Genomic DNA, 10,924 nt, shown 5'->3' with positions numbered 1-10,924 from the left:
AAGGCAGCACAGAGCTGCACCACCAGAAACTGACAGAAACACTGAAGAGAAGAAGAGCTATGATTAATGTAGTTACAGTTCGTGTTTACAGTCGTTTTGCAAATAGTTCAAAGTTTAAACTGGCATGTTGTACATCTTTTATCTGATCATTTTGTGCAAGATTTAACAACTAGAAAATGGCACAGAACAAAAATATTTTTTCCACTCTGATTGGCTGCTGTTATGCCTACCGATTTTAACTTGAATGTTCATTGCATTTTTCGTAGACACCTCTGAAAATAATTTCTATTCCCATGGCTTTTTTGTTCTCTGGGAAATTATTTTTGATGATAAATATAGACACAAGCATAAAAATCAAAACATGTACAATAGTGATAGTAATATTAATGATAAAATAATGGTCAGTGCACAGTAGCCTGCAAATTCTTTGGTGGGGGGCGGTGAGACCTGGATAAAGGCTGGGGGGGCGCTGGCCCAAAAAAGGTTGAGAAACACTGATCTATAACAATATATAACACAAAAGAACATTAAATACTTTTAAGAAATTGAAGTGAGTTCAACTGATGGTCAGACTAATGGTTACAAGGTTTTATTCTCTGAAAGTGAAAACACACATTTGAACGGAAGACAAATGAATACAGAATCTTCAAAACAAAAAAAAAATCATATAACAAAGTACAATAAGAAAGAGTCTAAATTAAAAACCACATTCAACGGTACGCTCATTTGGTTTAGCCAAACAATACTGGAAGAGAATGACATCAGTCAGGACTACAACAACACCTTCAGTCGCTGGACGATGAAAACTTCTGCAGACCTTAATAACCTGCTACATGTATGTTACAAGCTACATCCACTTTAGTTCAACTGCCAACATAAAGTTTTTTACTCATCGGAGTGTTAACCGCCTCACTCCAATGTCAGGTAATAAAATATTGTATTATTCTCGCCGTGTAAAATAGTCACCTATCTGATGTGCTTGGTCAAACTTCTTTAAGGCTTTTTAAATATAAAACTAGAATTATGACATCTTCTTTCTATGGCAGGAAAATTTAAGACTTTTCTTTAAGCAAGAGCCCTCTGAGGGTTTTATTTTTTTTAAGTCTCTTCATTGGTAAGCAAAATGCCCATTCCTTTTATTGAAGCAGAGATGTTCACAAGTCATTTTTCCAAGTTCAAGTCACGAGTCTCTAAATACTCTGAACGTTCTCACACTGGATGCATGGCGCAAACCACAGAGTTACTGTTATGGATATAACTCATTATTATGAGCCCTAATTGTGAGATACAAAATGTCTCCCCAATTAAAATATGAAATTGTTCAATGAAACAGGACAGTACAAATCTTTGCAATAGAGGTGGGAATTTATCGTATTGTTTATTATTCTCCTGATGAATTTCTTATCATGAAAAGGATTTTTGATTTATTGTTGTCATGATAAATTAGAATTATTGATGCTTAAAAAAAGAACAAAAGTGTCCTTATTGTCCAGATCAATAAACATGAATCAAATTAAAAATATGACTAAACGCAGTTACTGTGACCTTTATGTGACCAGCGTTCCTCAAGAGCAGTATTTGTGTTTGTGGAGCTACAATTGCTCTGTCATGCCGTCAACAGCTATTAAGTTAAACTGAAGTAATACATAGTTCTTATTGTCACTTTTATTGATAAAAAAAAAAAATCACAATTGTACAAAATATTGTGATAAAACTTTTAAGTCCCACCGATACCATCTTTTAATGCTGTTACCAATCTAAAAAAGACTTTGGAGGTAAACTGAGAGCGTTCTCAAATAATCCAGAGTCACGGCTCAAAATAACAGACATCCATATAGTCATTATTATGATGCTACATTAGATATGAACCGGTAGCTATGAGCCTTTAATGGTCCATGGTCTGTAAACATCCCTGATTAATTAATCGAACGCAAACCTATTGCGTCAGAGCTACGCTATCGTCTTACTTACTAAACTAAATGATGAACCGTTTTAGCATGAAACCAAAACAGACCAACTTTACTAGGTAGCATTATTAGTCATCTACTAAAATGAGCTGCAGGTTAACTGTTCACCTCCATTACATGAGACTCGAGTCCCAAACCTCGAGTGTAAGTCGAGTCTGAAGTCACCTTTACATATTCCGCATACACCAAGAAATGTGTTCTCTCTCCTGGAGCTGTGAGGAAAGGAGGACATGATTGAGTTTTTGCAGCTTGTTCTCAACACATTGTGTGGAAATAATTTGTTTATTTTTATCAGATATTTGAGCTGGTTGTCATTAATGACAACCAGGAAAAAGTGGAAATGTTTTCTTTTGTCAACTTAAGAACAGAGTTCTGCTCTTGACTTTGCTGTGAGGTTTGAAATGTTCTGATTTGGACTAAAATTGTTCTTTGAATAAACCGACAGATTCCTCAGTTACTGCAGGGAGTGTAAAGTCTCTAAGTCAAAGATTTGAGTCTTCATCTCTGTTAAACTTGGCAAAAGAAAAAAAAAACTTTAAATTTAGCTCTCCTGCATTCACATTGAGTGCATTACATTCTTTTTAGCATGCATTGCTACATGCAAGCAAAATAGCAGAACCCACAACATATATATATTTGTACAGTAACAAGGAGGAAAGACATTCTTGCTCTAGGAATAAAATCAGTTTCAGTAGCTACAAGAGACAGTTTATTCAACAAACAGAATTCTGTCATGCGCAAAAAAAATCTAACAAATAAATAAGTACAGCTTACTGTCGTTGCAGACCCCCAACCCCCCTTACAATAATGCCCTTTACACCGACTTCCTCCTTAAACTACTGAACTCCTGGAAGCTGTGCTCGGGCGACAGTGTGCTTCCAGGGGAGGAGAGTCCAGTATTGTCCCTGGATCTCGACGAGCAGCCCTCGATCCTATAGGAGACTGAGTTGTAGTAAACTGAGTTAATGTGGCCTCCGTGGTGTTTGCTGCGGTTCACCACGGGGTCGTCACAAACCTCTGAGCGGTAACACACGCAGGAGGAGCAGAGGGAGCTGACGCTCGTCTCCTCCCTCCGTCGGCCTGGCTTGATCCGAAAATGCAGCCTGTGCCTGCAGGGACTTTCCTGCCTCTCTGTGTCCTCAGCTGGGGAAGGGATGAGGTTGGTGCGACTGGTTCCCTCCTGCATGGGGAGGAAGAGTGTGCTGTGGCTGCGGCCGTGCACCATGCTGTCCCTGCCGGTCCTCTCCCTGCGGCTATCTCGGCTCTGTTCACCTACAACGCGGGGGCCGGTGGGCCCCTCTAAAAGACCCTTGTCCCTCTTCAGCGAAGCTCTTTCCTGAGCATCCCGTCTTTCATCCTCGGTGTTCATGGTGAGGAAACGCAGGACCACCAAATTGAGAAAAGCTCCGATTACCGTCAGCCCCACCAGAATGTACATGAAGCTGAAGGCGACGTAAGGCGTTTTCTCCTGGAGGTCCTCCTTCTTCTGCAGGGCCACAAAGTCCCCAAAGCCAATAGTGGTGAGGGTGATGAAGCAGTAGTAGTACGCATGGAAAAAGCTCCATCCCTCGAAGTGGGAAAAGGCTGCGGCTCCCACACACAGTGTTCCAATGCAGGACAGGAAGCCCACCAGGACCATGTTCTCCATGGACACCTCGGTGCGTCTGAAACCCAGGCACTGCTTCATTTTGTGGAGGAGGTAGCGGACGAACGTGTTCATTCTCTCTCCGAGGCTCTGGAACATCACAAGAGTGAGAGGAATGCCAAGAACAGCGTAGAACATGCAGAAGACTTTTCCTGCATCTGTTCCCGGTGCAGCGTGTCCATACCCTTAATGCAGAGAGGTAAACAGAAGAAAGAGGAATATTGTAGCAACACTTATGCGGTACAGCATGAGGCAAATATTTCTTTGAGATTCAGCTGAATGAAAGTAGAAACATCCTTACTTCCAAAGAAATGAGGGGGAAAGAAAGCTGCGCTCCAACTTACCTATGGTCGTGATGACCGTAATGGCAAAATAAAAGGAGCCAGCAAATTTCCACTGCCTCCCGGCGCGGTGGGGCTCCGCTTGCAGCACCACTCGCTCGATTTCGCGGTAATCGTCCTCGGAGAAGCGGTACTTCCTCTTCATCTCACTGCGCTTCTGCTCCAAGATGCGCCTGCGGGAGTTCTCCGACTCGGACTCCAGCGCGTCAAACACCGCGGCGCCGACCAGCAGGTAGGAGAACATGCAGAGGATGAGCGAGAGGGTCCGGACGTTCTGCTTCTTCATCCTCGGTGTCGGCATGGGGAGTCCGGAGGACGGAGGAGAGGTGGGGGACGCTGCAGTTACAGGTGGTGCGGCTTTTCAGCGTACAGACATCACATCGGTGCTGCAGCCTGTTGCGTTCAACCAAAGCAGCGGAGGCGGGCAGGCAGGAAAATAAAGTCTGCAAGCGCGGTTTGAACGGTTTTCAGCGTATGTATAAAAATGCGTATGCAGTCTACCTGCTCTTGATGTGGCCATCTGTTTAAACAAGTGGCCCCGCATTACTTCATCGCATGCGCAAAGCAGCCTCCAGTGAAAGGCTGTCCTTAATGTAGGTGTGTGTTTGGAGAGGATTCAGCACCGCGGACAGCAACCTGCGGATTTCAGTCAGTTGTAGACTTTGAAACATACAGTGCCACAATGTCCCACTAATTATAATAATGGTAGTAAACCTTTTATATATGTTTTTTTTTTGTTTCAGATACGACAAGATTATTGGTTAAACAAACAAGACGCGATGCTTTACATTAACTTAAACTGAAAACAATGGAAGAAAAGCATGAGAAACAGGAACAACCGTTTAATGATGCCTTCTGTTTTCTTCTTAATATTACCGTGAGTTGAGAGTGGCTCTATTTGAGTAACACATAAAGATAGATAAAATAGTAGAGGTGCAAAGTTTTGCATGTGTAAAATATTTAACCAAACAGTATATTCCTATTGATTTTCGGTGCTCTATAATAAATTGTTTCCAACATCTGTTGTTCCAAACAGCAGGAGCTTTCAAATAAATTATTTCATTGTAGTCGATGTGAGGTAAGACAGTGGCTGCAGCGGGGCGTTTTCTCATGCTAAATGAAAAATATAACGTATTTTCATTACAGTAACTAATTCGTTTCTAAATTGTTCACACGGAGGTTTTTCTGCATTGAGCTTGTATGTTCTCCTTGTGCATGTCACGGGTTCTGTACTGGCACTCTGGCATCCTCCTTTAATCCAAAAATATGACTTAGATTCATTGGTAACTGTGGATTGTCCTTAGGAGAGAGAGTGTGTGTCTGTGTGTGTGTGCAGACTGTACGCTGCCTCTTGTACCGCTGGAGAGATGCACCATATGGATAGGTGAAGGGCACATTTAAATACTACTTTATTATTACTTTATTTTTATTTAATTTTGTTACTTTTGGACTTCCATAGAGATGTAAAAACAAAATGCTAAGCCAGTTAAAAGCTAAATCAAAAGCTAATATTTGGAATCAATTATTTAAAGCTTCAAAATAATACGCTTTTGATTTGTGACAAATAAAACTAAATTAAATGGTATTGCTGCCAGTTTTAATTATCAAATGACTAAGTTAAAGCATTTCATCCAAACAGATTTTAAACGAAAAAGGCAAAAAATAGCCAATAAAATAAATTCTTCACTGCAGTATACTAATAAAAAAAGGGATAAAACATTTTTTTAAAGTAGCATCACTTTCTTCAAAAAAATTTGAGTAGACAAACATGCTGATTTTTGATTTATTTATTTTCAATATTAAAGAGCTGGCACAACATGTGCAATGTGAGTGAACAAAACAGGTTGGCTAGATGCTTCCTTACTGTATGTGATGCCGGTTGCCATGGTGACTGCACTTGTATCCGAGGTACAGACTTTGGCCATCAGTTAGGATGAAGCTAATAGAAACGTAATGATCATGGCTCTTGGCTGGTAAATGATATCATCAATGCATCACAGCTTTTGTTTTAGTCGAATGTGAGGAAGAAGAAAGAAGGAAGGAAAGAGAGAATGAAAGAAAGACAGAAAGAAACATAAATGAAGGAAGAAAGAAACAAAGAGGCGAGGAAAAGAAGCTGCATCTGAATAATGCAGGCGGATTTTCACGTGTTCTTTTGTTCTCACAGAGCGTCCTGCTCTATGTGCTCCTGTTTTTGTCTTAAGTGGTTAAATCAGCACACTTATGTCCTTGTTTGGATTCAACCAGCTCTCCATAAATCAATTATATCTCAGCTGATAAGAGAGAAACCTGATGCTCCAACAGTCACCAATCAATCCAGACGACTTTGAGTCACATCCTTTTCTCTGCCGACAGACGTGGGACAAAGTGAGGGAGGCTACACTGACTCAAAGAGATAGATGCTTCACTTAATGAGCTCTGCTATCTCTGTTCTCGCAAAGGTACATTGCATTAGGACACGAGCACACACACACACACGCACACACACACACACACACACATGCACACACTGTATATTACCATCTAATAATGAAAGTTCACATGCATGCCTCACTGGTTTGAAATTGATGTTTATTTTTGGCTGTTGCTGCAACAACAACCTGCAGTTACTGTGTTTGGGGCAAAAGTTTTTGTAAATTTGATCTAATCAACATAAAGGAAAAGTATATCCACAGGGTTAAAGACATATATTCACTCCTCACTAATTTTATTTTAGGAACTTGCAGAGACACCAGAAATCTTTTGGCTGACCACTCGTCTTTTCACAATGAACTTAAATTAGTTGATTTCCTGTCTCAAACCTGACTTATTGTCTATTCTTAGAAAGGTTGAAATGGAGATTTTCCAGAAGCCTGATGCTTGGCTGCTCCATCTGTTCCAAAACCATCTTTAAAGAAATTTTACGATCATTGTCTCGTCAGAAAATCTTGTTGTCTGAAGGAGATAGTTTGGGTGAGAGGTTTAAAATTTGTGAAAATAATGTGTCTCCCATAAGGACACATAAAAAAAACTGACAATTATTTGATTTTCTTTGCCATGTTAAAAAAATTTTAAAAAATAGTCCTTGCAGAAATCTTGTTAAATATTAGCTGCTACGTCCATTTCGGCTAAACTTTCTGAATGTCCCCAGATTTTCTAAGACATTTTAAAGACACAAGAGACAATCAGTGGACAGAAGAGATTTTTCCTGTGTTGAAGAAATAAAATCTGTAATAATAATAAAAAAAACTCTGACATTAAATCTGGTGTAGAAGTAAATCTGACAGAACGGATTTGTAAAATGAAGAAGGCGCCTGTCAGGGCAGGTCATTAAAACCCAGAAAGAATCTCAAAAGAGATAAACGTGTAAATTGTTGGCTTTTCACCAGGAGGCCCATGCAGAGATACTGATCTGCTGGTCGCCTCTGATTAAAGAGTGGCCAGATTATGAACACCCGATAAGATTTTTTGGAGCAGAGATCTCATTATAAACTTCTCAAGAACTAATTTGGTTTCACTGACGAATTCATCTGGCTGGGAAGCTTAGCGGTGATTGGGAGAGGAGATGCTGAGAATCTGTTGTGGAGCTTCCCTTTGCCTTTTTGATTTTGATTATATTTTTTTATGTTAATCTGAAACAACTAAAACCTACCTTGGACGATTGATATGGTAGCTACAGTCAATTTAAGCTGCGTTAATCAATATATACACAACTAAAACGTTTCATTGCTGCCAGCAGAAACTAATTTAATCTCTTTACAATAAAGACGTATATTGAAGTATTAAGTGGTTGTTTATTTTTATATTGTATATTTTCAGTTCAGATGATTATTACTTTACCAAAGTGTGGCCTTGATTTAGACTCTAAAATATCAGTAACACTCAACTCTTCTAGAAGAGATGAACCAAAGAAAAGTAACTGTATTGCTTAAAATCTCTACTGAACTATTTAACCTTCAGTAAAATACACATTCAACACAGAATAGAAAGGCACTGCTGCCTGATTTGCTATCATAACATATCATAACATGTATTTTAGTGCCACTCAGTAATATTTCTTACCAAATAAAATAAAAATAAAATACACATACATTTCTTAGTTTGTGAGTTTTGCAGCTCATATCTGGTTTCTAACACAGTGGAGTCTGACTGTGTTAGGAAGGATCCCTGCCGAAGCGCGTTCTGACTGATTATAGTCTCACTTGGTGGTGAGAAAATTGAGTTGCTGCAGAGTAACAAATCACCTTCTAAGTTTGCTGCAACTCAATTACAACTTTGCTTGGCAGCTTTTTACCACATGCTCCAAATAGACTAGTAGACCTAAAAATCTAACCTGCATTAACATTGAGCAGCTTGGTGTAATATTATAAGTTTGGCTTTCTGAGTATTTTAATCTTCACTGGAAATTGCCATTAATAATAATTGATTTTTTTGTTCCTTTTATTGTCAGCTTCATTATTATTCTGCATTTGTGTATAAAGTTTTCCGCTCAGCAACATTAAACAGAAAAGGGAACATTTGTTTTTCGGTGACCGAGACGTTTTATATGTAACGTGAATCTGAGCGAATTGGATCCTCTCGCGTTTGCTGATCTCACACAGAGAAAGGTGATGGGGGGTTTATGAAGCAGAGGCACAAAATAACAACAGCAAACACTTGGATGCCTGCAGAGCCCCGCGGTTACCACAGTAACGACGAGCAAAAATAGTAACCCACACCAGCATCTTTTCAACACCGAATCCCCAGTGATAACACAGGATTCTATTTATACCCTCTAATGGTGAAATAAGCCGGTGTATAAATGTATCAGTCCAATTACAGTCAAAAGATGAAGAACGTGGAACAATTACATGTTGCCACCTCTGATATCCCTGTTTCTGCTGCCGGCTCTTACAGCACAGCCTCTCATGGCGAATAGTGAGGTCAGATTTCAGACTATAAATATGTGTGTTATGTACAAATTGTGTTTATGTTGAGGACTTTAGGTCAATCTCAAGAAAAACTACTCACATTTAATGATTTTACAGAGTGGACTTACACTGACACTGCAAAATACAGAAACAGAGCTATGTTACCATTCTTTATTAAGTACTCATTTGGATTGTATGCACAAGTATACACAGATACAATTCAAGAATTATCCACCCTTAGGCATCTTCAGTTTAATTTTAACACTTGCCCACAATTTCTTAAAAAAAAAACACACACACAAAGCTACAACATATTAGTCTTGCATCAGGCTGTGTGAGAGCTTTGTGACAATCAGGTGTGAACAAACACTCAACTGTAGTAAAAGAAAAAATGATCTATCATAATTTGAACTTCACAAACACACACACACACACGCACGCACGCACGCACGCACGCGCGCACACACACACACACACTATTTGATTAAGTATCCAAGTAAATAAAAGAAGGTGGCTGAAGGATGACAAGAGAAAGAGGAACTGATATTGATCAGGTAAAAAAGAAAGAGATGGAAAATCATCTCCACCAAATTACATTCTGGCGAACAATATGTGAATACAGAGTGTTTTCAGTCCCAGAAGAGGTTGACAAATGTATGGGGGAATTTTTCTGCCATAATCCAAGAGCACACATTTTCAGTCTGAAAAGCAGGATTTCATGTCTTTTGTTATCCAAACTTTTAATACTTTTGCTTTCATTTTCATTTTGAAAGCAGAACTTCAAGTCTTTCTTCTCAAAACTTTTCCTCGCGCTCAGACTTGGTCTCTGCTCCGACTCTTTGCTCACTTACGAAACATTTTCCATTTGCTCCGAGAATAAAAATGCACCGTCGCCTAGCAACCTCTCAGCCAATAGAAATAAAGTGTTGTACTGGGTGCGTTTGTTTCCTTCTAGCGGGTGTGCCTATGTGGTTACTATCGACTGTAGTAATCTGCGCCACGCACTGGGTGTAGGGATTTGGTTGGGTGAACAAACTCCTGCCTAAGATCAGTAGCTGTTAGCAATCATTAGCACACTGCTAGCGGCTGTTTAGTGTAACATGGGGCAGAAAGCTGAGTTCGTAGTTTCTCCCTGTGCTCTTTATTGTGGCAGAAAAATTTCCCCATACAAATGCAGATTATTCCAAATGGAAGAGATGGCTAAACAGAAACCAAGAGCCTTCAAGATTGATATTGGTTCTTCATCAGAGAGACACAACTGTAAAATAAGATTAAATATGAAAACACCTGAGAGTAAAATATGAATATGAATTGAAATCAACATAAAGACTAAAACCAAAATAGATCCAAATAATTATAAGCAAATAAAAATGATCAAGCACAACAGACTGCAAAAAATGTGTGTTAGACAAAGCTTTTACATCTTGTTTAAATTCTTCTCTTTAATTTTTTTCTTTAAATTCATTATAAGTAGCACCTGCTACTAAAAGCATTTTCTATTATCTGGAGCAGTATGATTCTACTCTCTAGGTTTCATTCATTTCCTCTGTTGACAGTACCCTCTTTATCTTGATCAGCTGTTTATCGCTGTAGAGAATAGTATCCACAGATCCAGGCTACATAAGGAAGACAGAGCATGCACAGCACAAATAAATGCTGGTTATGGGGGGAAATGCCATAAATTACAAGTGTACACCAATTCTGGGAAAAGCTGATGGATGCTGTTGCACTGACTTCCAATTTCTCCTCCAAACTCAGCCATTGTACTGGATTTACCTGAGAGAGCATCTCTCCAAAAGGATAGAACCACAGTAAGCAGCTATAGTCACGTTACAGGTACATCTCAAAATATTTGACTGTTATGAAAAAGTCCTATGCTTTTTGTCACTCCTTTCAGAAAGCAAAACTTAGTATAGTCTTTACACAGAGTGAAATATTACAAGCCTAACAGACAAGCCCAAGAGACACTGGGAGTTTTCAAAACAAATTCTTAATTCATTTAAATATATATAAATATATATGAAGAGCTCTAACCCTAACCCTACCCTGAATGGTTTGTAAATTCTGACAAAAAAATGAGGT

General features: G+C 39.2%; 1 protein-coding gene across 1 annotated transcript; it reads right to left on the bottom strand.

Moving 5' to 3' along the window:
* Positions 1-573: 573 nt before the first annotated feature.
* Positions 574-9,574, bottom strand: kcnk15 (potassium channel, subfamily K, member 15). Its single transcript, XM_008414143.2, has 2 exons — positions 3,957-9,574; positions 574-3,797 (listed from the first exon to the last, which is right to left on the bottom strand). Exons 1-2 carry the CDS (start codon positions 4,252-4,254, stop codon positions 2,782-2,784), a joined length of 1,314 nt encoding a protein of 437 aa, XP_008412365.1. The 5' UTR covers positions 4,255-9,574; the 3' UTR covers positions 574-2,781.
* Positions 9,575-10,924: the final 1,350 nt, after the last annotated feature.

Source organism: Poecilia reticulata, linkage group LG7 (genome assembly GCF_000633615.1).
Source record: "Poecilia reticulata strain Guanapo linkage group LG7, Guppy_female_1.0+MT, whole genome shotgun sequence".
In the NCBI taxonomy this organism is placed as follows: Eukaryota; Metazoa; Chordata; class Actinopteri; order Cyprinodontiformes; family Poeciliidae; genus Poecilia; species Poecilia reticulata.
This window is presented reverse-complemented; position numbering and strand designations above follow the sequence as displayed.

Bases quoted from the DNA above. Each gene is read 5' to 3' on its own strand.
- kcnk15 (XM_008414143.2), bottom strand. From the start codon at position 4,254: ATGCCGACACCGAGGATGAAGAAGCAGAACGTCCGGACCCTCTCGCTC. The intron at 3,798-3,956 runs GTAAGTTGGAGC...CTCTGCATTAAG, and splicing joins TACGGTCATCACGACCATAG to GGTATGGACACGCTGCACCG.